The 27,814-nt window shown below is 48.0% G+C and overlaps 1 protein-coding gene across 1 annotated transcript in view; it reads left to right on the top strand.

Moving 5' to 3' along the window:
- Positions 1-27,814, top strand: part of CACNA2D2 (calcium voltage-gated channel auxiliary subunit alpha2delta 2) — a 204,513-nt gene that overhangs the window by 63,867 nt on the left and 112,832 nt on the right. Inside the window, exon 2 of the mRNA XM_009278506.1 lies at positions 647-763. Within this exon, the coding sequence (XP_009276781.1) occupies positions 647-763 (117 nt within the window). The remainder of the gene's footprint in view (positions 1-646; positions 764-27,814) is intronic.

Below are 27,814 nucleotides of genomic sequence, written 5' to 3'. Positions count from 1 at the left end.
TTTCCTGAGGGTGCCACTTTACTATAGCTTGCTTAGAGACGAGGTTTTATCCTACTTCATGTGATCCCCTTGCTCCCATTCCTGGTACCCACTGCTGCCTGTGCCTGGGGTTGCCCTGCCTGCACCCGTGCTGCCAGGCTCCGCACCTAATGAACCCCGCGGGCAGTGCACAGGGGGCTGGGGGCAGGCAAGGCAGTTGGTCTTGCATTTGCAAAACCCAGCAAGTGACCTTGGGGAGCGGGTGTGTGAGCAGTCAGTGGGCTTTAGGGGTGTGTTTGGGCGAGGGAGACCACAGGAGGAAGCGTGGTGGCTCTGCCTGTGCCGCTGGTTTGGTTCCACAGAGGTGGAGGGGTGTGGGCAGTGTGGTGAACAGCTCAGCTTTTGAGTGACAGGGGGATGCACGTAGCCTGCAAGCATGAAGGCAGGTAACTATAAAGCCAATGGTGTGGGCAGCAGGTCGAATGCACTTTTTTTTTCTGGTTGCAAAGCCTTTCTTCCCTTGTTCCCCTCATTTCCAGAGCCGATATTGTTACCTAATCCACGTTGCTAAAATTCTTCTGTGTTAGAGGATCAGCTTTTCTGTGAGAAGACTGCTGTACTTCTCTCTAATGTTGACTGTCTTTCTTTCTCTTGTTTCCCTTCTTAGATCTACAATGAGAATAGAAACCTGTTTGAAGTCAAGGAGAACGTGCCCAGGAAATTGGTGGAGAAGGTCGCAGGGGACATTGAGAGCCTCTTGGCCAAGAAAGTCCGTGCTTTAAAGGTAAGGTGATGGGCCTGTGTGCTGATATGTTCAGTTTGAAGAAGAGGGTTGATGCTGGCGTAGCATTGTGATTTCAGCTTCAAAGTAATTTCTGCGGTTGCGTGGCCTTTTCTGGGAACTGCATCCTGCAGTTGCACAGATTCATATGAAGTCTGCCTGGGGTGTGAGGTGAGGATGTATCATGTGAGGATCTACTGTAGGTATCTTCCTGCTTTTTGTCTCCTCCCACTGTCATGTGAACACCTGAAGGTGCTGCCACAAGAATACAAGTGACGGCAAAAGCCTGGCAGCAAATTTGACCCAGTCATTTAACTGGGGGTGTGGTGAGCGGGAGCGAAGGTACTGCGGTATCCCTGCAGTGTTTCAGACAAGTAGGGTTTTTTTCCTGTTTAGGAGAGGACGCACTGAAATGTTTGTGCTGGTGCCTGGCACTTGAATCCTGTGATTGACTGTGTGTGTGAGTTGCCCTCGTGGGTGCCTACGTACATTTCCAATCTATCGTCCTATTTTGTAGCAATCCTTTTAAAATGAATTCATTTTATCTGTAGTGGAGTGAGGTAACCTGCTCGTGGTGCCGGCTCGATAAAACCCAGTGGTGACTGTAACGAGGCGGCAGCGGGGCTGTGCTCTGCTACAGCGTTCTTTGCCGCTGGGGCAGAAACAGGTAATTGCCTTCCTGGAGAGATGGAGATACCCTCTCTGCTGCAGAGGGGTATGGGAGCCATGTAAGAGTTTCACTTCCAGGAGCTGTAGTCTCCTCTCGAATACCTGACTGTAGCGAGCAGGATGAAGTTGTGCAACGGACATCTGGCAGTATGGCCAACTGGGCATGCCTTGCAGCTTGGTTAACTAGAAGTGCTTTTGTGGGGCGATAGGTAAGGGGAAGGCTCGGAGCAGGTAGCATAGCTGTTGTGTCTGCATAGGGACTATAGCCAAAAAGACTTGGTCACCCTTCAACCTGATCGGCAGGAATGGGAGCACAGGAAAAAGTACCATGGTGAGGAAAAGGTGTTGCAATAACTGAGGTGTAACTAAGGCAGTGAGAGTTTGGAAGTGACCTATCTCCATAGCTGGGTAAGAAGAAGTAGCTCAGAGAAGGTACGCAGAAGGAATCCAAGACACCCATGTAGGCCAGGGGAGTTTCAAGACCTGATAGTATCTGAGTCAAGTGTGGTTGAAGGCCAGCTTGACTGATGGGATGGCACAGGGTTGTCCACAGTAACTGATAAATATGGTAACTGTAGGGATTTGGGTGAAGAAGACTGTTGTGTATTCAGTTTTTGAGTTTGGGGGAGGTAAAGATCAAGCCTACTTGGGACTCACGCCAAGTGTTTTAGCTTGAATGGAAGGAGCTGAAGTGGGTGTAAACATTGTCACCGCTGCATTTGGGTTTGCAGAAGTGAAGAACAGCGAGACCAGTTCTTTTCTTAACATGAGCTTACGTCCCTGTGTTTGCACAGTTTGTGTGCATGCGTGAGCATATATCATCTATTAAACGTTCCAAAGATGTGCACCACCTGTAGATGCTGGAGGAAGACACGGGTGACAGAAGTTAACTGCAAACTTGATACGCACCTGGACAAGATGTGGCTCCTGTGGGATGGGCAGGGTAATAACACTGGGTTACCCGGCAAGACTGTGCTGGGTGGTTTCCACTGTGCCATTTGAATTTCAGCTGATCAGTCGCTGTGTTTTTTCTTACCCTTTGCTCTGACTCACACCGACTTGGAGAGAGTTTGTGCACCTTCTGGTGCGAGGTCAAGGGTAGGGCTGCTGCCTGTGGTACAAATAACCTTGTTTGTCTTCCAATTTGACTTCCCTTTTGTTGGGTTTTTGGGCAGGTTGATGTGCTGTTAAGGGCTCACCTGATGCTGGACCCGACGCAGAGGAGTGATTCTGGCAGCACTGGTTAGGTAACGAGCACTTGCTGGTGTTTTACTGTAGTGGAAACAATGATCCGTTGACCTGAATGAGTCCCTTCAAGAGGACTCCTTCAGAGCGCAGTCGCTGGATGGAGCAGTCTCTTACATCCAGCTTGTGTGTAAATTCTTGGCATCTTGGATTGGTGGTACTGACAACAAAATCTGGAAATGGGGAAGTTGATGGGAGGAGAAGTTGGATCTTCTGAATTTCTTCCACATTGTGCTAAGCTACTTCAAAGCAGTGGGGTTCCCACAGCTTCTTCCACTCTCCAGCCTGTGTTTTCTTCTGTTTCAACTCTCCCCTTAGTTGAATCATCTCTCCTGGAGTCATTTCCTCCCCTTCTCTCATGACTCACGAGAGTGATGATGACTTCTTGAAATGTATTTTTCAGCATCTGAGTCAGGTGGGACTCCATGTATCAGCGAGGGCAGGTGAGGAGGGAGAAATGGATCCTCTCCTTGAAGTATGAATTGCCACGTCACTCGTACTCACTCTACTGAAAAGATGCCTCCCTGTCACCTTTGCTGCAGGAGAGAGAAGGGATATTGCCTGTGCTTTGGTGAGGCTTTGTAGGAAGGTGCTAGCTAGCCTTTGGGCACACACGATGGACGCACGCTTCAAGAGTGCCATTCTGATTAGGTGGTGATTCAGTCCAGCCATCAAAGAGCCTGTTTTCCTCTGTTTCTAAGTGAAAATATTAATGTGTCTTTATTAAAGTTAAACTGTGTGCAGAGCGCTTATCAATAATACATAGTTTCTTACCTTGTGTGTTGCATTTCTAAGAAGCAGAAATAAGCACAAGGGAAACCAAACTCGGCTGTCTGGCCCTGACAGCCATAGTGCAGTGCTGTGGCACGGGTCTGGCACTAGCAGGACTCTCTGTTTTCACCCTTGCTTTTTGGAGGACTGCCGGAGACAGGGGTGTGTAGCAAAGAGGATAATTGTTTCAGGAAACCAAAACTCGGCTGTCTGGCCCCCCCAGCCATAGTGCAGTGCTGTGGCACGGGTCTGGCACTAGCAGGACTCTCTGATTTCACACGTGCTTTTTGGAGGACTGCCGGAGACAGGGGTGTGTAGCAAAGAGGATAATTGTTTCCTAAAATAACAGTAATCTACAAGGGGCTGGTTATTTGGATGCTGTCCCTCCCTTTTTGTTCCGGACCATCATATCTGATGACAGTCTCATCATGGGACAGAAAAATTCCTAGGAAGTTCTTTTTGCAATCCCCACCTGTTCCAGCTGGCACTAGAGAAAAGCATCTACAGCTAGCTCCTGGGGGACTTTTACCTTGTGTCCCAAGCAGCGGCCTCTATTTGACATGGAATTTCATCACCGCTAACTGCCCTTTTCCCCAGCATCCTCCAATGTCCTTTCTCCGTGATGATTTCATTGCTTCAAGCCTGCCCTCATGGTCTCCTTTGGGCTCTGTAGTTCCAGCTGCCTTTTATTCCCAAGCTTTAGCAGGAGGGGAGGTAGAAGAGATGGTCTTCAATACCAAAAGTACAGCTGCTCTCCTTTGAAATGGAAGTAAAAGATATTGCTATGGTGGAGTAACTCCTGAAGGAGATGACATTAAATTTACACAGCGTATTGCATTGTGGGGAAGTTCTAGGGATCTCGCTACAGGTGAGGTGTAAGGAAACAGTAGGTATGTTCCTGACTGGGTAGAAGTTTAAGGGGCTGCTCTTGGCCACGCTCATGAGCTTGCCCTTGTTAGGGCTGAGAAAGACATCTTCCTTCACATGTGGAAAGGAACAAGGTGGCAGGTTGCCAGATGACTACAAATCCCCGTTGTGTTTTCCTTGTGATGGGAATCACAGCTGGCTGGCTCGTGGATCGACATCATCTGAGACTAGAATTCAACAGGTTGGTTGTTTGCCAAATAGATTCTTTTGCCTTTTTTTTTTTTTAACTTAAATTTCCTATCTCTTCTTTGATCTCTCAGTGTGTTTGGACCCCTCCTTGCCTTTGTATGTGCCCAGAGAGATGTGTACCTACAATTTAGGGCTTCTTTGGTGAGCTTGTTTAGGAGACCAGCTGTTGGAGTTTGCTGCTGGTGGAGCACTGAGTGAGCCAGGGCAAAGCCATCACCTGGGGGCGGGCATGGGGTGGCCGCCAGCTCTGGATTCCCAAACCCGAAAGGCATTTTTCTCTCTTCCCCTTTCTTTTCTTCTCTCACTGTAGCCTACTCTAGGATTCCCCACTTCACCCGTAGCGGTGAGAACTTCCCTTCCTCTAAAGTCTTAGTGGCTGTGTTTGGTGAGGTTGGTGAAGGTGAGGCAGTTCTCTGTAGAAAGGAAGGCAAGCAGCAAAGGTAAAAGGCACTGGAAAGAGCGTCCCTTGCCATCAAATCCAGCCCCTTGCCTTCTCCATGTGCCCAGAACACAAGGGCATCTCTTCTTCCCTTCCCTGTGCTGTTTGCCTTTCCCACTTCGTGCTCTGCCTGCAGACCTGGGCTGCTCCTTCCTGCCACGCCACGTCCCTGGATGCCCCAGCCCTGTCTGCTCCTCATGGCCACCAAGGAGATCTCGGCAGCCCAGCCTCACTTTCTCACCCGTGCTGGCAATACCGAACAGCGTGGATCAAAGTGGGGGGGGGGGGGGGGGGAGGGGGGGCTGCTGAGGTGATGAGAGGCTTTGGAAAGCGTCGGTGCAGGCGGCTGAGGGGTTGCTGCATCGTTTCTGCTGCACAAGCCCAATGCCCCAGGAAATTCTTCTATTGCCACAAAAGCATCTCTGCAGTAAAAAGGTGGTGGGGGATCAAAAGGAGGTCATTACTTGTGGTGCAGGATCTAGGAGGGTACTCCCCCCCTCTCCTTCAGGTCTACAGACACCCCAGATCCGTTTCTTTTATAATACTAGGTGAAGTGCATGAGCGATGCCTCTGAGTCTGTCCTTTCCCAAAGCTCCGCAGACTGGGGGAGAAGGGAGTTGTGATTTGATGGAGGAGGTGGCTGAGAGATGGAAATTTTAGATCCTAGGGTATGTTTTAGGCTTGTTTCTACTTTTTATGCAGTTCTTGCGAAGGCTGCTTTTGGATGCTGACTGCTTCATCCTTCACATATTTAACCACAGACAATTTGCTTTGCCTCCTGCGAGCGGCACATCCCACTGTTATGATCCTGGGTTATGCCCTGAAGTGAGCTATTTATACACTGTGACCGGCCTAAAGACTGCTGTCTGTGCTGGTGGTCTTCCCCCATCTCTAAGAAGAGACCTCCCTATCCACAAAACACGGTACGAATGTCTGTGGGCTCTGGCGTTGCCCCCACGGGATGCTGGTGGCATGGTTGCGCCAGTATTTTTTCCAAAGAGCTGTTTTAGTTTTGCATATTGTACATCACCGGCAAAATCTTTTGGCTTAAGGTGAAGTTCATTGCATTTTCTGATGGACCTCAGCTGTGTGCAGTAAGTGTCAAATACGACGCATTGAACAGAAGTGCAGCAAAGTGGCATTTCATGTCTCAGAGAATTTATAAGAAGTGTGTATTACACATATGTGTGTGTATTTTACATAGATGTGTGTATATGTAGTAGGTTTGGTGCACCTTGCATGACTCCGGTGATGAGAGAACTAACAGCACTTACCAGTAGTTAAGAGAAAAGTTTGTGGGGTTTGTTTTTTCTGTTGTTGTGGAATTTAGCTGCATATTTTTGTTGCTATGTTTTTAGCTCCAGTGTGGCATGAGCATTTGGGGGAAAGGAGGGTTCAAGGCTCCTGTTCCTTCAGCTAAGGTGTAGGAGCTCACAATGTATTTCACTGAAGACTTTCAGATTTTCCTGTAACAAGAGTAGGAAAACCTACACTTGGCGTTAGACGTTTTCTTTTGGCAGAAAAATGAATACAAAAGACAAGACTCTGGGGATTTTCTGTGTTTTGAAAGCATACTGCAGGGACGTCTGGCTGGGTTTCTTGTGGCTACAAAGGCTGGATGAACATGGCTCTAGGAGTTTGGGGCGTTCCCATCTTCCTTTGCCTCGGATCCTAAGGGAGGGTGGCTGGAAGAGCTGGGATTTGGTGCACGGCAAAGATGGTTGATCTGGAGATGAGTAAGGCTTGGGATTTCTTACTGCCTTAAGCAAATTTCTCAGTTTTGTCTCTGATTTCCACCCCCCGCCCTCGGTTTTGGGTTTTCCCACTTACTGGCATTTTTTCCTTGCATATTCGTTCTGATGTGACAGTGCAGTTAGTACTTGGCCATGCTTTAGGATCCTCTGATGGAGGGCGAGGTGGGAGTTTGTTGCATTACCACGAAGTACTTACCAAGCCAGCTTCTCGGGGGCGAGAGCTGGTCAGCGGGGGCATTGCGGGAGGTAGGAGCTCAGGCCGGTTGTGCTTTTAGTCCCGGTTGAATGCTCAGTGCATTACTGTTCAGCTGGGACAAGTTCCAAGCTCCATTTATGTCTGGCACAAGCATATATCAAGAGTGCAGAGGGGATTTAATTGGACAGGTTTATCCCTTTAACAATTCTGATAGCCCTGAGATTTCCCTTGCAGGTATGTGGTGAACAGAGTCTTTATCAGCTCTTCTGCTCCCTGATAGGGACAATAAAAGGTTTCACTTGTCTGAAGAGCTGCAAAAATTGGCATGCAGCAAAACAACTCTCAGCCCAGTTCAGAGCATCTCCCTGCTCCCTCCTCTCGGCGGCGGAGGTGCTGACCTCCATCGCGGTGTGGGCTGGTAGGAAATCAGCAGTGCGGGCACGGCGGCCTTCTCTTCCCTCCTTCGCTGTTGGGGGTGTTGCTGTCCTCTGGTCTTGGTGGCATGTGGTCTTCAGGGCAGGCAGCGAAGGGGGTCAGCGTTCAGCAGGAGCAGCCCTGGGGTCATACTGGATTTCTCCTCCACTGCTGGCAGTCCAAGGTCCCATTGCTGTCTTGCTGCCCTGCTGAGCTGTCTGAAGCAAGTTCTTCCAAGTGCTCGTTGGCCAAGTCATCGGTGTGTTTAACTAGAGGGGTCCCAGGACAGGAGAGAGAGACCCTCCTGAGCTGTAGTGCATCAGGGATTTGGGTTGGGTGGCAACATACGGTGCTGCACACGTGGCCCTCGTGGGTTTTCCTGCTGTGGTGCGATACAGCCCTGGATTTTACCTGGTGGGGGACTTCTGGGCATGCCAGAAGGCCACCAACAGTCACACCCTGGCCCGCTGGGTCCCAGACAAGTGTCCAAGCTAAGGGACACGTTACCTGTCTTGCCTAGGCAGCAAAATGGGGGAGGAAAAAGGGACTAAACATAGTTCAGGTGAGCTCAGATGCAGCCTGTGGTTTTGGTGGGATGTGGGGCTTCATTGCCCCGTGCACACCCGCCCCATTGCAGCCCCACAGCCACAGACAGGAGCTCTTGCATTCATGGAGGAAGGACCACAACCAACATCAACCTTGCGCATGCTGAAGTACAAAACATTTAAAGGTATGATCTCTGTGCTTTGTTAATTCATAGTGACAAATCCATCCCTTTTCCCCCTTCTTTGCTAATTGCTGGTTGGTGGCTTTTGTTTTTAATTCTATTTTTAATTTGCTCCTAATCAAATCCTGGCTCACTGTCCCCGTGTGTTTGTTTATTTATTCGTGTGTGTGTGTGTGTGTGTCTTCTCCTGCCTCACGATTGTTCTTGCGCTGGACCTGCTCCAGTAATCCAATTTGAATCCAATCTCCCAGGTCTGGAATTCTAATTTACAGATTGCAGAGGGGAGGCAAACAATGCCCGCGCACCAGGATGGGGGTTTATTGTCTAATCTAATCAGGGACAATCAGATGTTTGTAACAAGTCTATCAAAACTGTATTGGGCCAGTTTGCCGAGCAATGTAACCAGCTTTCTTAATAGCGCTAACACAATTTAGGGCTTCCTGCACTTTCATGCAGATTATGTTGAACGTTTGTTTCCCTTTCTTCTCCCATGAACACTTGGCAGCAGCCCAGCCCCATGGGCTTTACAAACTTCCTAAGCTGCTTGGTGCACTCTGCGGCTGCGGGGGTTTGCGAGGGTGCGGGGGCTCCTGCTGCTGCCTCCCCTGGCACCGCCACGCGCTGGAAGTTGGATCCGGTTTGGGGGCACCCCTGCAAGGTACGGACTCAGTATCGCAAATGCATCTGGAGTCACAGATGGTGAAGTGAAAAGCAATGGTCCTGACCTGTTAAAATATTCAGTAAGTCTCTGTAGCAGGTCTCTAGCCCTCTACGCATGCTGTCAGCCTTCAGGCACCGTGGGCTTGTCTGGCTGTTGGCAAAGAACAAATGAAGAAACTTTTGTCCTCTCTTGCCCTTGGCAGATTAAGGCTGTTGTTTCTGGGTATTTGTTTTAAGAAGTTTGGATGGTTGCAGTTCAGAGAAGAGACCTCTTTGGGGTTTTTTGGGATGCCCTCCCAGGGCCGGCAGCAAAAGAGGAGGCAAAACCAGTTCTGCAAACGAGCTAATGTCTCTTATTATAGCTCTCCAACCCAGAGTGGAGTTTTCTTACTTTTCCTGTGCAAATAAATAGTTTTCTGACTTTCCCCTTCCCAAAACCTGAGATATCCCCCTGGTCCCTTACCCTGGCAGCTAGCTGTCAGCCAGGAGGTGAACTTACACTGGCTCTCACGCTGCAGGTCTGTACCACTTAGCTCTGTACCGGATGCCTTTGCCCAGGGATTTATTTTAGGCTTATGGATTCCTCCCTGCCCCAAAGCATCTTCCCTTTGGCAGGCGCTATGTGCTGCACTCATCCCTGAGGCAGGCATGTTGAGGGGAGCTGCAGCGTGCTGCCGGTCCCTGCATTGTGCCCAGGGCTGAGGTTCGTGGTCTCAGGTCACACAGCAGTGCTGGGAGCTTTAGCTGGGCTTTTAGCCTGAGCAAAGCTTGCCCTCGTACCTGCTCTCTGAGTGCTGCTGGGCTGGTTTGCACGCACAGGGAGGAAGACTCTGAACTCCCTCTAATGGGAACTAACCTTTCTTTGGGGGTTTAATTGCTGTGCATGCCTTGTCTTTCTGCGCTCTGCACCCTACAGTGCGAGGAACCCAGAGATCTCTCAGACTAAGTGAAGAGAAGGATGAAATAGTCCTTAAAGGGTGTTTTACTTCCCTTCCTAAAACTGCGTTGTGTATTTGACAGCAGTTTGCATGTTGTTTTTCAGTTTTTCCTGGTTTCTCCAGCACAGGAGCAGCACTCTTAGCAGAGGTGGAGGTAACTAAAGCCATTAGTGTTGTCAAGGGATTTGCAGCAGTTGTAGTTCCTGCCTGTCTCAGAGCTCAGATCCATCAGCTTGGTCCTTCTCCTCTCGAGCTCCCGAGGCCTGGTGGGGCTGCCTTATTCTATGCACTAAGGGGATGCGTTTGGGGATGGTTGAAAGGATAAAAGAAGATGAGTAAGACTTACCGTCTATCTATATAGATAGATATACATATAAAACTGGTGAGTGATGCAATAGAGGAGGGGGTCTCCGAGGGAATTGGTGCTAGGGAAGAGAATTGCCATTTAATTCTTTATAAAACAACCTTTAAACATGGTTGGGAAGAAATGTTTTCAATGATAGCAAAATAAAAGAAACCATGTCACTGAAAAAGGGATTTATTTGAATTTTCTTGGTTAGTTTTGGCGTGAGAAAATGCATTTCCATGGCAGTTTGGTAGCTAGAGTCGCTTCTGCATCCTGTCCTATGGCTTCGTAATCTGTGCATGGTGGGAGAGGGCGAGGGGAGGATCTTTATTTCCCCGGGGTTGCCTGTAGTTTTGCAGGGAGTGTGTACCTCTGCGCTTACGGATCTGCTCTCAGTCCCTGGGAGTTCGGCCCCTGCCCTCCATGCTGCTGTATATCCTTGAAGAGCACTCTGAAGCCCAAGATCTTGGGCAGAAAAGGCTCCCACCAATTTATTCTCGTTTTGTATTTTTCCCCCTGAATGTTTGAAATGCATCATCTGGGATGGAAGGCTCTTATATTGAATGGGAATAATTGACCTGGGAAGAAAAACTGAATCATTTTGAATTCAATTCAGGTAGAAGGAGGATTTTTTTTTTTTTTAAGGGTTTCATCCTCTAGTTGAACTAAAAATCAATTATTTGTATAGCTCTGTTTATGGACAAGTAGCGAAGTTAAAGACTCTAATGATTGAGGGGGTGGAGGCTTGGTCCTGCAGGTTAATGGACTTGCATGAAGCTTTTTTGTCTCAAAAGCTCTCTTCAAATCCCACCTTCTTTTCCTAAAGAAAGTGGATTTGGCAAGTCTCATTTCTGCAGCCCACAAAGCGCAAATCAGCTTTGGCACAGTTCAACTTGGTAGGTCTCTGCATGAGAGTCCGATGACTTGAATAGCAGGGATAGCTGCAGGTGACGAGCAGGAGGCTCGTGTGAAGACGGCTTGCATTTAGCTTGGGTGTGGGCAAGTGGTGCTGTGCTGTTACACACGAGCTGGCACGTGAATGCGCTCTCTGTCTTGTAGTATGGTGTCTGGTGGGGACTGTGCTTTCTGTTCCACGTAGCTTTGCTTTGCATCTGCTGCAGCTTTAAAGGCATAAGCCTGAAACCCATCAGCACCCAGCCCTACCCCATAGCAAGGAGCTATTATATATTCCCGGAGCAGCTGATGTCCATTAAATGTTTGAGTGACACTACAACAATGTGTAAAATATCTGTGATAAGGATCTAGCAAATCTTAATAAAAAAAAAAGGCGACAAGAATGTAAATTGCACATACAATTGTGATAAAGAGCCAGAGATAACATTAAAGAGATTGTATCAATTTAATGCAAGTTTAGTGCCAAAGCCTGTGATCTGCTATTTAAAGAGGAGTTGTTGGGAGCCTGTGGTATTCCAGCAGACAGTGCTCAAATCGTCCCGGTCCTCTGGACCGGCCGTCCCTGCAGCCAGCATGCTGCATGGAATCTGCCTACTTCCAGGGGATTAATGAAAACCTCTCCTGCTGCTATAATAAAATAACATTCCTTGGAAAAATGAAGTGCCCCTCTGCCTGCTGGCCTTTGGGTCCCTCAAAATGCAATTAAAAAGCAGCTTAATACAGCCACGTGATGAGAAATCTGTCAGTGTTCACAGGCACGATCTGAAGTGAAAGCAAGATGAAACAGATGCGAGCAAAAATATTTAACCGTGCTCCTGCCTGCCTGCCTGGTGGTGCTTGTGGAGCAGCCGGCTGAACAGGGACATGCAGGGCTGGAACTGGGTTAGCTGGGGGAGCTGGCAGCAGAAGCGGCTCCGCAGGCACAGAGCTGGGCTGCAGCAGCACCTGCGAGGGCACAGGAGCTCATCCGTAACCCAGCCTGGGCTTTGTGTGTCTCTGCTTGCCTGGGCCTGCCAGAGTCCCCTATTTTCTGGACTGGCGTTTCTGCTTTATGTCCTTGCTTTCTGTCCCTCCTCTGCTGTTTCAGATATGCCATGTCCCTGAAAGTGGCCGGGGAGCACGGCGGTAAAGGCTGTTGGAAGTAGCCTTACAGGTTTGATGAAGTGGGAACTCCAGTTTTCTCAGCACGGTGCAGGGCTGCCGGCCATAGGTCGGTATTTGTGCCTGCCAAAATGTCTTCCCAAAACTTTAAACATAATAATGGGAATTAAAGCTTATTTTAAATGGTGGGTTTTTTTTTTTCTGCAAGCATGAAAATTAAAAAAAATTCCTTTAAGCAAAGCTGGTAATTCCTTAGCAAGTGGGGCATTATAAAAGCTGGTACTGAACCACCCTTCCAGACTGGGATGCTAGCGCAGGGCTCCCACGAGCGCTGGCAGTGCTGCCTGTCTGTGGCTGACCGGCGCTGCAAAATGAACGATCGTCTTTGGCCGTCCTGTGTTTGCCTTTTTGTGTGCTGCTACTTGTAAGAGGCGTGAGCTGAAATCCCACCTCAGCTCTACAAAAAGAGCTGCTGTAGCAACAACAACTTTACTGGAGTTGTGCTGGGAGCAGTGTTTCATGTTGCACGCCAGTAGATGGCACAGCTTTTATATCAGCTAATTATATAGGGAGAAAATGCCGGTCTGTGCCGTTCCTGTTGCTAATCTTAGCCATGCCTCGCTCTCCACTCGCACAAAAAAAGATGTCTCTGCTGATGTGCCTGTAATTGAGGAAGTCGGATAAGATTACAGGAGACGATGTTGAGCTTTGCAACGTTGGGGGGCAGTGGGAAACCATGATGGGGAAGAGGAGGTAAGCAACCGTGCTCTTGGATGAGCATGGAAGAAGATAAGCGAGCTTCAAGGTGGTGGTAGTTTGGCTTCCCACGCACATTCCAGCGAATGATGAATTCCCTTAGGACAGATATATTTGACAGCTCCAGCTTTACGCATGGGGAAACTGAGGCCTGGAGAGATCATACTTTGTCTTTGATACACCCGGGAACGAGAGCTGTGCTTCCTAATTAAGTTCTGGGACTTTAGCTACAAGGTGTCCTTCATGCGTGGTTACTAGAATAACATCTCCCAGGAGCTCAAAACTCCTTCTCTCTGCTCTGCTTGGGTTTGGCACTATTGTTCCCTGGCCAGTTCAGGCTTTGAATGTGAAATTTTTTAGCAGAAAATGTGAAATGCACCCTTTTGAAAGAGTTCAGCCTTAAATCTTCTGCCTGCATGATGCTGCCCAGCTGTTTTGCACCTCTCCTAAGCCAAAGCAGCGCTCTGGCCCGTTCAGGCTTGGCACGTGGAGCTTGCTGAACGGTGGCCACTGGAGCTGGGAGGGGTTGCTCAAGTGCAGCAAGACAGCTGTGAAACAGAGAGGGAGGCTGCCCGTCCCTCCATGCCCCTGTCCTGGGAGATGTGCAGAGACCCCAGCGTTAGAAGCAATCTTTCTTCCTACCTTCTGCCTGCTGAGGAACTTCTTTTCACGGCTGAAATTGATTCTTGCAAGTGGATGGAAAGGATATATCCCAAATCTTGAGGGCCTGAAGTGCGTGTGGAATATAAAACAGAGTGTATGCATGTGCTGCTGTAAATGGAGTTGTCACTCTAAAAGAAATGGGGTTTCTAGTGCTTGTCAGATCACTTTAAAACCATTTTTATTACTAGATTACATTCTAAGATAAAGTTTATTGTAGCAAAAAGGAGGGAAGGTGTAGGATTTGACTGCAGATTTGGAAACACTTAAAAATTATGAGAGTCTTTGAGCCTTAGCTGAGGGCAGACTGCCTGCTTCAGGGTTTTCCTCCAGGCCGTCTCCTGCCCAGCTGAGTTAAAGGATGATTTCCTGATTTCGGTGCAGACTCTCCCCTAGCACGTCACCGTTTATAACCAAGCAATGACCTGCCATGTGGACATTGGCACAGAAGCTCCAGCTTACGAGTCTGTCCCCTGCGTATGGGGCAGAAACCCTTTCAGGGCCGTCTGTCCCAGCTGGGAGTCCTGGGGAACACGGCGTTCCCCGAGTGTGATTTTAAAACAACTGCCCTGAGGATTTCGTGTCAAAACTGAGGATCAATCCTGGCACATGTTGACTTTCTTCTTTCCCTTCCTCTCCCCGTGAGCATTGCTCCTTCAACATTTTGCTCTAGTTATATCCTTTGTCTATGCTCTTACTTTTAGTGCTAAGTCTGCAAGCAAAAGAAAACACTGGGTAGGTGCTAACTCTTTTCTTAGCTCTTTCAGATACCAGTAGCATCCCTTTTTCTAACCCGGCCCCTTCTGTCTTTTCCTCCTAGTTTTACCTAGTGATGTTTGTCTACCTTTGATATGTATCAGTGAAAAAAGCTGTTCTCTGTTGCCTCAGCTGTTCGTTTGATGCAGCGTGCCAGAGAAAACAGCAGTCTCCTCCTCCCACCAGACTTGGACTTGAGAGTTGTGTTGCTTCGCATCTACCTGCTCCATCTCCCATCCTAGTTTAGATAACCACAAAGCACATCACAGACCAGATGCTGGAAGAAGCAGTTGCTTTGCAAGCACCATCTGAACACTGCAGCCCCCCACGCTGCTCAGAGCGAGCGTGGTACCGAGATGCAAACAGAAGAGCGATCTGCGACTGGGGAGGGATGTTTGGCTGCAGCAAACCTCCTGCTTCCAAACCAGCTTGTGGGTTTGGTCAGAACTCGGCTTTTTTGAATGTTGCACAAATATTTGAAAGTCACTCGGTATCTGGAGTGGTGAGAAGAAAGTTGGCTGGATTTAACCCTTAGACTTGCAACAGAGCCATGTTTACCATAACCTCTGGCCTCTCAAGAACCAGGTTTATTTTGCATACAGACTAATGCAGGTATTCTCCACTGCCTTGAGATTAGTGTTTTTCTGTCTCTCCCACCTCCAGCCCCTACTCAAACCCAGTACCTCTGCAAGGTCCCATTCTGAGTAACTGCTTTGCTCCCTCTGTGCTGAGCGTCCCTAAAACCTGAGCCATAATAGCATCCCTGCTAATTATATCACTCCAGATTTATTTCATGGTAATATTATTGCTGGCCTCAGGCATCACCGCTATCATTGGAAAACATCGAATGATCACAGCTCCTTAGCTGCCTCCATTAAACCTGAGAGAAGCGTCTGGGCCTGTTTATAAGTTTGTCTTTTGATGAGAGCCAAGGATTGATGAGCTAGTGGATGCGAGGTTTGCAGAACGTGCCCTGGAGGGAAGCTTGCCTCGTCACGGCAGCCATAAGGTGCAGATGGCAGAATCGCTAGCTGAATGCATATGCAGCCTGGGAAGCGGGGAGCGAGGCGAGAGCGTCACCTTTATCTCTTCAGGGCAGACCTTGCCCCCTCCTTCGCAGCAGCATCCAGCGCCGAGGGCTGCGCAGCACTCCGTGCGGGACGGCTCTGTGCTCCGGACCAGCGGTGCTGGCGGCTTGGTCGGAGCTGCTCCCAGGGAAGGGGGCGTTTTGAGTAAGCAAGATGTCTTGTGATGCTTTCTGCTGAAAGTCTTGGCGGTAGGGTGGAATAAAAGGCAAAAATATCAGTGCTGTTTTTTGACAAAAAAATGGAGAAAAAGAATTCAAGAGTTTTCTCTGTGGTTTCCTTGCTAGAAATAAAATACTGCGGCCAGTGTGCTGGGTACCAAGGCGTTCTGCTAAGAGCGTGGCTGTAGGTCAGCGCGGTATCCCCAGGGCTGTTCTGTTCCTGGGACCTAAACTCGTAGCTGCTTGGTGCTGCAGGCTGCGTCCCTTACGGAGTGCCGCGGTGGGATGGCAGTAGGTCTGTAGGGTGAAGCACTTGGTGCTGAAGACCTGATATCCTCACTCTGGTTTTTGGAGGATATATTAAAATATTTCAGCATACATCCCAGTACTGCGCGGGTCTGTTGCGAGGGAGTTTTTGTCTGCGCCTGAAGCCTGGTTTGTCTTGCAGGGATGGTGTGACCATCATCCCCGGCCAGTGTGTTGGTCTTTCCTATGGATGCCCGTGGTCCCCAGACAGCCACCTAAGGGAACAGCAGAAGATTATCACAGATCTGAGAGTTAGCTCATATGGAGAATGTGAGGAGGTAACTTATCAAGATCCCTTTCAAGATCTATAAAAGTAGATCAGTTGTTACTGATTTTACTGTGTCTGGCCGTAAAGTCCTTTTTGGTTATGGTGTGAAGTGCTCCAGCACGGCGATGAGTGGGCCAAAAACTTGACTGAAATGGGGTCAATAAATTACATGCAGACAAAGGCACTTACACTCAGACTGCGTCAAGTCTCCTGGTAATTTCAGCAAAACAGTTAGAGCAGAAATATGCTGATAATTATTTAAATTAGACTCCGAGCATTGAATTTTTTTTTCTTCAAGTAACAGCACTTCAGCACTTGTCCAGATGAGTGCTAATTTACCCAAATGGAAAGGTTTATTAAACATGCCAGCCAGTGATTTAGTAATATTTAGGACAGCAATTTTGCTTTATTATATCTCTTAACAAAGAGGACACAGGCTTCTTGATCCAGCACCAGAGCAGTTACGGGATGTTGGGCAAGATCCACGTCAGCTCTGCCTGGTCTGGAATTAAGGTGCATAATTTCTGCTTCAGTTTTGCCTCTTTGCCAATTGCAAACCTGGGACCTGATCTGAAAAAACTTCACTGACTTGACCAGATTGAGGGACACTCAAAATCTGGACGTGTTCTAGGTGCAGGAGTCACAGCTATGGTTTGGAAATGTTGAAGGATGAAATTGAGTTTGCTCCGGTGAAATGGGCCCAGAGCCACATGCTGAGGAAGATGAGCCTCAGCTCCTCCCACTGCCCCTTGCTCGCTCTAGGACGCGTTTGACAACTGTGTCATTTTGTGGAGAAATTCAGGTGCACGAAGACGATCCCAGCCCATCATTTGCTGTCCCTCACTGATCTGTCGCACGGAGCCTCCTGGGCTCCGTTGTTACCGTGTGTGTTGTCATATAGGTGTGCCTACGAACTGGTAGATACGGTTGAATCTGAGCTGGAAGCTACCCAGCGTGTTTATCTTTGTTTCACCACCAGGGCTGTCTTCAGACTAATCACACTGTGGTATGCTGGCTTTGCTGTTTCCCTTAGGACTCTAAATTTCTTTGTTTTATATATTTGAGAAGATGCTTCACGAAGCCCAGTGGACTGAGGTTCTGCTAAAACGTCCAGTAGAAGTCTTCTACTGCTTTTTGTCTATGGGTGCAGATGTTTGGTTCTGTGGCTTCTCCCAGGACTCAGATGGGGAATTAGGACTACTTGCATGGATTAGAGATAATATAGAAGTGTCTTAGTCTGAGGATCTCCTCACAAAGAGGATGGTTGTATGGTGTGAGTGCTTCTAGGAGCTCCATCCAGGGGAAAATTTCTTTTAGGCTTTGAAATTTTTCTGGGTCCTCCAGAATAAAACCATTACCTGCTTTATGTGTGCATGCTCACCAAGAACTTGAGGATTAGAAACACTGTATAATGTACCAAAATCTGTGTTGTGCTTTTGTATCTTTAAGATCTTGTCTGGGGCAGAGAGGCAGGGACAGGATTTTGAGAAGGATTTCAGTTTGCTGCCATTAAAGTTTTAATAGGAGTTGAAGGAACAGGGTACGGACAGAAGTTCACTAGCTTTCTGCTGTAGGACAGTATAGTTTGCATATATCGTGTTCATTGATAATGGTATTTCTCCATCCTCTGATGGGAACTGTCATCTTTGCCGTTATATAGTAGATGTCTGTCTGTACTGAAAGTTTTTCCTCCTTGCTCCTTCCATAAATATCTTCTCCCTCTGTCTCTTTCTTTCCTCTTTTTTCCCCCCAAGATGGCTATGTTAAGCTATCGTGCTATAAAGCTTGGGAGCGTCTGGAGCTCTGGCTGTTTGCAGAAGATTTGGCAAGGGAGAACCTATTGGAGATCTGGATTGTAAATTCTTCCAGAGCTCAAATGCAGGGTGTAGCCAACGGTGATGGGAAGATTTTGGCTCGATTCCAGGCACTTGGTCTGTCTTTGGTACCGTCAGGTGAGCAAGTTCTGTAAGACCGATGAGTGGAAAGGCTGTGGCTGCTCTCCTATGCAAGTTTGGATGTTGAATGTCCCAGAGGAGAAACAGAGAAGTGGATCTTCTCTAGAGTTAGTGCAGTGGCTCTCTAACCTCCACAGAGAGCTGGAGTCACCCCGGACAGGTTGAATACTGTTGTGTCCTGTTCTGCTGGAAGTGCAGAAGAGCTGCCAGGAGGAAACATGCCTTCTCTGCTCCACAGCGTGGGTGGGCAGGCCAGGTCTTCTAGGGACCATTGTTGATTCCCATCCTCCTCATGCTCCAGAAAGGGCAGAGCACTGTGCTGTCACAGCTCCTGAGAGGCGGGCAGTGTGTGTCCAAGGGAGGGACCTGGTGCACAATGATAGCATAGCATGGAGATGGACACCATGCTACTTGCACGTGCTTGGTCACCAGCTCAGCCTTGGGCTTCCTGCTCTTCATTGTGCAGAAAATTGTGCCCGCAGTGCATCCGATGGCACGGTGTCATGAATGTTTCTAGCAGGCCCTCAATTCTCTAGAGCAGTAGAGCTTGTTGTAGGGACAACAGTGCTGCCTTACCCAATGTGTTTGGTGAGACCAGTTAGCGAGCCCTGCTCTGCTCACCCGCCAGCTGCCACGTCCCGCCAGGCAGCTCTCCTCTTCTGGTAAATCCCACTTTTGCCAAGGTTTGCAAAATATGGCTGCTGCAAAGTGTTTCAGAGCAGCAACCAAGATAAAACCCAGCCATGGCTATCAATTTCCCATCATGCAATACTCTGGTTATTTACAGTCCTGGCCGTTGGCTGGTAGGAATATGAAATTTTCAGAACGGGGAATATAAATGGAAATAATTCGAAAGGAAACTCTCTCTCTGCGTTATTGACGATACGTGTTTTTTAGCATTTGGCGTCCCATAGGGAAGTGTGCTGTGACACCACGTTTATGGTGGAGCACCAGTGTGCCGTGGACCATCAGCCGGTCTCATCCATCCGCAGTAAAAGGGATATGGGGAAGCAGCTTAGAGGAGTCCTCCTGGCTTATCCACCTTTAAAAAGCATAGAGAGACAGACAGTCTGGGATTCAATTTTACTGTTCTAGCACTTTTCTCACCACCCTGATTGGAAGTGCTTAACCTCCTCTTCATTAATCAGTTCGAATTTTATCTAAAATTCATCCTCGATGAAGGCAAATTAGATAGAGTCTACTGCTTCAACCTTGGGCTGAAAATGATGACAGTGCATGCAGGGTTTAGCAGGTGGATCAGAGTGCAGCCTGGATCAGAGTGACACTGTATTTTGGGTGGCTCTGTACTGACAAGGCTAGAAGAGTCAGCCAAGTCCTGTGTGCTCAGTTCCCAACAGACGCTACAGGCAGGACAGGCGCGTGATGTGGTCCTGGTGAATCCCAGGTGACGCGTGGTTGGGGTGTCACAGCCCAGAGCAGCAATACAAGTCAATCACCAAGTCACTGAGGTTGGCAGGGGCCTCTGGAGATCATCCAGTTGAATCTCTGCTCAAAGCAGGGTGAGCTGGAGCAGGCTGCCCGGGAAATCAGTTGTTCTTAGGGAGGTTGCTGTCATTGCCCCCATTTTACAGATGGGGAGAGTAAGCCCTGGGTAGTGACTTGGCTGTGATATCTTGAAGGTGAGCGCAGGTGGTTGGGGTGATGTGCCTGGCGTGATGGTGAGAAGGTGAAGAAGGCCTTGAGGCTGCAAGGCACGTACGTGTGTGCTTACTCATCGTTTCATGAGCTCCTGGTTGCAATGGCCCTGTCTTTCCATTAAGGAAATCTTTTCAGGAATCAAAGCTACTAAGATCTGTAAGACTTGAAGAGCTTTAAGATCAGTACCTAAATGCATCAGAGAGTTTTGTCTTCTTCTCTGAACAGCTCCTTTACTGTTGGATGTTTCTGCACAGGGATGAGTGGAAAACAAGGAGTAAGGGGGATAAGAGGCAGTGAACTCTGTTTGTAGAGTCCTTGGCCTTCTGGTCACCGGAGGAAGTCACCTTTCTACTGAGATTCTGTGTAACAAGGACTCTTGGGAAGTGGTCTTCCTCTAGTGGTCTGCTGAAGTTCAGCCTATGGGGGCAGTTACACAGTCCCCGATGGGTGCACGGCCTCCTGGTCCATCCTGCCTTGCCCACAGAGCAGTCTTACAGCTCCTGCCACAAGGTTTCCTGGAAAAATTAGGCAAATAGCCAGGCACCCTGTTAAAGTCTGGCTGAGCCATGTTCTCCTGCCCAGGTACGGAAGAAGCATCCCACTGGGGTAGCTCTGTCCCAGCCAGCCAGAGAGCATCTTAAATGTCTGATGAATCTTCCGTGGCAGGATTTCAGCCATACCCTTTCCTTGGGAAGAGATAATGACTGCAAGGCGCTCGCTTTTGAACTCCTCTATCTATCCGAAACCTGCAGGCCTTCTCCCAGATGAGACGCCCTCCTGATGGCTGCAGCCGACGAGGCAGGGAGCTGGGACTGATTGGCTGCAGTATTGCAGAAAGCTGCTGGCTAATTTACCTAATCCGTAGCGCTGAGTCGAAATGCAAAAATGCCGGCTCTCATCACACCGCAGCTGCAATTTACATGGGGAGGGAAAGAGGGGAGCGCGCCCGTGAGAGAGACACAAGCTCTTTCACTGTGTGGATCACTGGTCTCCACTCCTACTTGGGGTGCAAAAGAAATGGTAATCTCACATTCCGCTTTATTTTCTGTTTATTTCTTCCCTCTCTTCCTGGTGAGGGCAGATAGTGTAAGAATTAACTTCCAGGGACACTGGTGACTTCCTAGCAAGAAAAAACATCATTTGCAGGCTCCTAAGAAGATGGATTTCTCTGGCAGGAACCACACCTAGAGCACCCTCTCTCTGTTAGGATAGAGACATTTTGTAAAGTGTCCTGAGTCCCCAGTGTGTCTTCTCCACTGTGGACTTGGAAGGCTTTTATAGCTCGAATCCGGCTCCCTCTTGCAAAGTACGTCGCTGCGCTTCTTGTGGGGGTTTGGGACCTGGTGTATGAATCTGTTCTTTACATGGGGTCGCTCAGTTGATCGGTGGCAGGTTAGCACCTTCTCCCACATCTCACGGAGAAGAGGAACACTGTGAAAACCAGAACAAACCAAATTTTGCTGCACTGCTTGAAACAGCTTGTGAGCTGGGAGTTTGTCCCTGCAGTCCTTTCCTCGTGCCTTCTGCTTTCTGCTGTGACTGATGACTGGGATGAGAGCAACTCGGTGTCATGGAGCAGCTCCACAGGCAAAGCCTTCTGGCAGTCTGGACCTGAACCTCCTTTGTGCTGATGCTGCTCTGGTCTAGCTGCTTAGCTAATACTTTGATGCTTGTGGGTTGCCTCATTAGGAGGAGGAACTAATGATGGAGCTAGTGATGCACTCCTCACTTCCAAGATCGCACACCAAGGCTGGTTTTGCTGATACAACATCTTTGCTCACAGTTGCATGAAATTCTTGCTAAAACAGTGCTCGGAAAGCTGTTCTTAAAATCCTGGGCAATATAGCGGGATTATGGTCTAGCCCCCTGCACAAAGCAGGGATGGTTAGATGTGTTGGTCAGGGCCTTGTCTATTGGGTTTTGAAGATCTCCCAAGGGTGAAGCTCCTGCACTCTGGGTCCCTGTTCCAGTGTTGACCAACCTTAAGTGATTTTTTTAGAATTTGCCATGTGTCCGCTGCTTCTCATCCTATCCCTGTGCACCTCCAAAAAGAGTTTGGTTTCAGCATACTCTACAGACATGTTGAACTGCTTGCACCCTGCTATATTGCCCTTCCAGCAGCTGCAGGAGCAGTTAAAGCCCCTGTGAGTACCAAAGCCTCTCTCTTCTTCTTTCTAGAGACTTTCCCTCAGGTCATCTCTTGCCTGGTGCCTCTTTCTTCCTTTGTTCTTTGGCTCCTTTACCCCATTAAACACATGGTTTTAAATCAACAGCCAGCGTAACCCTCTCGCCCACGTAGTTCCATTTCTGGCATGCCCTGCATACAGAGCCTGTGTTTTAGGTGGTGCCCCATCTTATTTCAGTGCTCCTGCTCCAAAGAGATGACTTCTCAGCCTCCTTTCATTCAGGCAAAAAATGTTACGCAAATAGCTTGGCACTGGATTGCAACAGGGAGGTGGATGTCACCATGGACTTGGGCCAGGCAAGCAGAGGGCACTCCTCCCTGGTGCTGATGCTATGGAGAGACCCTCCTGCCTGCTCTGGTCCTCGCTTGTCACCAGGGGAGATGGTGTAACTGCCTGAGCGCTCCTGTTGCCCAGCGTTGGATGTCGGGTGGTTGAACACTGGAACGGGTTGCCCAGATAAGTAGTGGAGACTCCATCCTTGTGGATACTCAGAACTCAACCGGACACAGTCCAGTGCCAGTACTCGATGGCCCCATCTGAATGGGGACCAGGACTTGGACATATGATGGTCTTTTTGTCTGAGAGAACTAAAGTGGGCTCTCACGCTCTGAACTGAGGAAAGAGGGTTGTTGATGGTGCAGGAGTGGTAGAGGACAAGCTGCATGCGGTATGTAGGACACCTGCTCCTGACTTCCAGCCAAGCTGAGCTGGAGGAGGGAGTCTTACAGATGACTTTGTTGAATTCATCAGGAGAACAGCACGTCTCCAACTTACTTTATAGGTCTTGTGCGGATTTCATGTGCCAGAGCTAAAATAATACATGATTTGTTAAACTGGCTTTTTTCACGGTTGTAGGAAATAACGCAGCCATTCAGCTAGAGCAGCAGAGAGCACCGATCAGCGTTGGCAGGGTGGGCTATGCTGACTGCTGTCAAGATGCAATTTCTGAGGAGGCTGGTGGAAACAAAGGAGTCAGAGTGGTAAAACTACACCATGCTGGACTGCGCTCAGCAGAGCAGCCAAAATAGGGAGTGCGGGGAAACTAAACAGGAGCACAAGGATTGCCAAACTGATGACAGTAATGCATGTAGGACAGCATGTTAGAGAAGTGAAAGAACCAGTCTGGCTGATTTTTTCCGGTAAATTTGAAGATGCCTCCAGGACATAGGTGTCACACCACTGTGACAGGTTCACCTGGCCTTTCAGGCAGGGCATCCGATGGACTTGGTGTATTTTCCCGAGTGTCCTGGGTGTCTGCTCTTTAGGCATGGAGGTTTATTCAAGATTTCCTTTACTGCTTTGCTAAATCCAGAGCTGCTGCTGTAGTGAAGAAGGGTGCTAAAAAAAAAAAAAAGAGAAAAGAAAAAAGGTTGTAAAATTGAACTGTGCAGAATCTGGAATATACCAGGCCTGATCCATGGTAAAGAGGAATTTTTCTGTTCCTTGATGGGGTTCCTCTGCACGTTCAGAGTCTGCAGCTGAAGCGGGCTTTTTGCTGTCTTTCCTTACTGTAATCTCTTAATTGGTTTGCTACATTCACTCCTCAATCGCTATAAGCATTAAAGTGCAGTGAATCCCATTAGATAGCCCTTGTCCATCTACATTACCTATTTAAGCAAATTTCAAATTAAGATTTTCTTTTTTTATACAACTTCAGCCTTTCTGATGTGCCAAGTAACTTGTGTGGTAGAAACGCTGGTCTCACGGGCAGTGGCTTCCCCGCCTCCCGCTCTACCTCGTCAAGTCATGGAGAAGTGAGAGCTCATCACAGGAATGCATTCATTGCATCCCGCTCTGATTTGGTCCTTTGCCTGGATGCATTTTTGTATTGTGGTTTTGTTGTTATAATGGGAGGATGAATGATTCATTGCTGTCTCACAGCAGAGAGGTCAGCGGGTCGCCCATAGCCGTATCTTACTATCACCTGGAACTTAGTCTGCTGAGGTATTGCTAACCGTCTGTAACACATACTGCTCATTTCCGTGGCATGCTCATAACCTCTGCTGATTATTTATAAAGGGTTAATTAATAGGATTCTGTTCTAAGCAGTGACCCAGTGTTCTTTGTTTCTGGTCCTTCAGCTAAAGTAACAGCACTCTTACCGAAAACAACAGTAATTTATTCTTGAGAACAAGGGTTTTGAGGTGCTGTATCAAAGCTCCACGAAAAACCGAATGTAGTGTCTACCTCTTTCCTCTGATCACTGTTTTGTAATTTTATAAAAGAAAGCAATCAAGTTTGTCTCATTATATTGGTGCTCGTTGTTCCATTCCATTATCTTTTTAGGCTTTTCTCTTAATGTTTGTTCCACTGTTTTAGTAAGGCTTGAAATTAGACTAATTCCCCAGATCGCTCTTCTTCCAGTTTTAAAATTTAGATGAAACATTAAGATTATTGAGCTCTGAAAATCAAAGAGACAATAAGGTAGAACCATTAATGTGCTGAAAGAGACCGTTTGCCTGGTCCCGTTAGCCCCTGCTCCGAAAGCAAAAGCAGAGGGCACCTGGTATGATTAAAAGGCAACAGGTCTACTACAAGTTAAATGAAACACTTTTTCATACAGCTTGTAGCTAACTGGTAGAACTTGTTGTTTGAAGATGCTGTCAGAGCAAGAAGTTTAGCAAGACACAAAAAAAGAAGGGAAGCTTGTTATGAATAAGAACAGTAGCTCCGATTCTGCAGTCGTGATAATCCTCGCTTGTGTAGTGTTGCCGTTGTAACAGTGGGTTTACTTGAGTGGTGGAGGCTTTCAAGATCAACGTGAATATCGGTAAATTGAGCTGTGGAGAAGATAAATGACCAAGGCCATTCTGTTTCTTGCTTTGGGAAGATTTAAGGCAATAATTAGTGAGGCCAGGAAAATTATTTCCCTTCTTGCAGATTGCAGATGGATTTTGTAAGGTATGTAGTGGCAGTCTTTCAGGCTGAGAAGATGAGAGTTGGGTCTTTCTCTAGAGCATTTGCAGGATGCGAGAGTTGGTGGGACTCCAGGCCACTTCCACTGCAGCAATTTCTCTGCTTTTCCTGAAAGATGCTTTAAAACTTTCCCGTTCACGCTTTACAAGCACACCACAGACTGAGACCACCTGGCATTAAGTCTCTCTAGAGAACCTCCCCAGCAGGTATCTCCTACCTTACTGAGCTCTAAACTGCTTTGTATCTACGAAGTACAATTGGTAGGAAGGAGGAGTATCTTTTATTACACCTGCCTTAGTAGCTAAGCCAGATAGCTACTCCACCTTTTCAACCCTATCAACTGTTTGGATATAAAATATATATTTTTTTTTTAAATCACTAATGGGAAGATCAGCAGGAGAGATGAGAATAAGCCCACTGCTCTAATGGGAATTTTAGGCATGAGAGATGTGCGTGCACAACTTCTTAAACAGGCAGTAGTTTTTCATGCATTTTACCCATTCTGTCTATTAAAGGATCTTGACCCCTCTATTTCCATCTTTTGGGATAAAAGTAGTAAGTTGTGCCAATTTGGTAGTCAGTGTGTGGAAATCAGTGTGTCTATGAAATGCATGTTCTCTTTGATTGCCTGCATTTAAGCCTGATTATGTTCAAATCACCCAAACATCACAAAGTGCTATGCGAAGTATAATAATCTGTCATCAGAGGCAGAGAGAGGGAAGGGGAGACAACCCTTTAGATTTTGGTAGAACCCAAAGAGTTTTACACAACAGCTTTTCGAACGCCAGCCTGTTGGGAACATCTCGGAGCCAAGAGCCCGGCTGCTACTTTGCAGGCATCGAAGCTCGGAGATCTCTGAAAGGGGTGAGGCTTTAATGCCAAGAATATGTTTTGCATTTTAGTAAATCCACCCCAGAAGTTGCTAATGTTGCACAATTCACTTGCATGCTACCAGATTCCACCAGTCTTCACTGATACTAACAGTCTGACGTTCCTGTTGGCATGCAATGGAGATGGAAGCAGGTCTTTTGCCAGCCTCCAAAGAAAATGAAGTAATCTGCTAGCCTAACGCCTGAGTTGCTCCTGAGTGGCATGTCCCAGAGACCCTGCACTTGGCCTTTGCCAGAACAGATTTCTTGATCCATTTTCCCTCTAATAAGAGCATGCAGAATGCTCTGATCATGGTCAGGCGGGGTAAAACCATTCCTGCTGCCTTGGGCTGTCTCAGAGGCAGTGTCCACACTTCTCTGCATCCCTCCACGTGTTTTTTTCGGTGTAGGGCTCCTCACCTGGGAGGCAATTTCTGGATCCCTAAAATGATTGCCTCAGCTCCTAGCCCAGCAGTCTGTGGCCACAAAATCTAGACGTCAAATAAAATAACTTATTTACCCTCTAGGTTATGACACTGGCGGGCTGGCAGTACCTGGCACCCATCAGGAGGGAGACAAGGGCACCCTGTTATCCCCCTTCCCTGCAGTCCCCCTGTGGTACAGGGATGCCTCGTGGGATCGCGGCATGCTGTACTGCACGTGGCACGGACAGAGCCTCCTGCTTTCTGAGGTGGCCAGTCTGGCACTTCTTCATCGGAGCTGTGTTCAGTCAGAAAGGTTTAAGTCGGGGATGGCTTTTAAATCACTAACTTACATTTACAAAAGCAGGGAGAGGGTTTGTCATTTCTCTTCCATAGCGCTGAGACTATTGCATGTAGAGTCCCATCTGGATTCGGGTCCCCCGATGCGCAGGTGCCCTGGGAGAAGGAGGGGATGGAGTGGGAGCTGTAACTGAGTCCCCATCTTCCCGCTGCCTCTGTGTGGCTGCTGGTGGTTTAAATTGTCGGCTTAATGCATTCATCCATTTAACTCAAAAATGCGTTTGAAGAGAGGAGGAGGGTGAGGGCAGACCCCTTCCCTGAAGTGGGATGTTTGGCGTGCAGGATTCCAGCTTTACTGTTTCCCAGTTAAGGCCCAATAATGTCTCCAGTGGATGGGAGTCACAGGCCTGCCTTTGATAAGGTTGAAAGGTCTCTGGATTGGGAACTCTCTCCTACACACACACGTGTGTGTATTTGGATGTGCATGGACACTGCCTGGCACAGCAGGTCTCTGGTGTGGAGAGCTCTGGGTACCGTCACAGCACAAAACCACTGCAGTACTAGTACAGCGGGCGAGCAGAATGAACGCTGTTTGCTTGTCTCCAGGCAGCTGTGCCCGGAGGTTTCCTTGTCCTCTAAGAAAGCGTGGTTGTTGCAGTTTTAGGGCTGTGCTCTCGATCTCTTAAGTAAATTACCAAGAAAAATGGTTGTTGCTATTTTTTCCTCCTTGTGCTCTGCTAGTTCTGTTTAGGGCTGTTGTGCCGGATTTTCTTCCTTTTATCCTCTTGTTTTTCAGCATGTCTGCCTTTTTCCTTTATATTGAGATTTGTCCTTTCTTTTATAGAAATTAAAATGCCACATCCCCACCAATCTGAGACTGAAGCAAAACTGAGACTAGAGAATAGTTTGTTTCTAATTGAGATTTGAAAAATAGCCCTCAATAATGCTTTCAGTTATTATGCGTGGGACTATTTTGATTACACTTGTTATGGCAAGCCCACATTCTGCCATTGCAGGATGAGAGGACAAATGAGAGCCGTATTTGCACCAAGAGCTGTCTATCCTGAAGAGCAGATGGCTCGGGGTGGAAGCCGTGTTGCATGTGCACATACATCGCTGTGTGGCGTGAAGAGGCATGCAGCGATGTAAAACACTTCAGGTTTGCTTATCCACACTGGGCGTTTTTGCTTTGTGCTTCTGTAGCCTTTAGCACTGCTGAGCTCCACCCTTTGGGGATTCCCTGAGCACCAGGCAAACATCCCCGGTGCCTTTGCACCATTTCCAGTGAGAGTGCCCTGGAAGACGGGCTGAAGGCTTTCGGCATGGGTCTGTGGGTCTACAAAAGACAACTGAGAAAAGCCAGCCTTGTATTATTAAGCTTAAACTCCCTGCCTGGAACATAGAGCTCAGCTGGAAGACTTGTAGGAGTCAATAAGTTAAAAAAAAAAAAAAAAAAAACCAAAA

The sequence above is a fragment of the Aptenodytes forsteri genome, unplaced genomic scaffold (assembly GCF_000699145.1).
Source record: "Aptenodytes forsteri isolate BGI_AS27 unplaced genomic scaffold, ASM69914v1 Scaffold578, whole genome shotgun sequence".
NCBI lineage: Eukaryota > Metazoa > Chordata > Aves > Sphenisciformes > Spheniscidae > Aptenodytes > Aptenodytes forsteri.
This window is presented reverse-complemented; position numbering and strand designations above follow the sequence as displayed.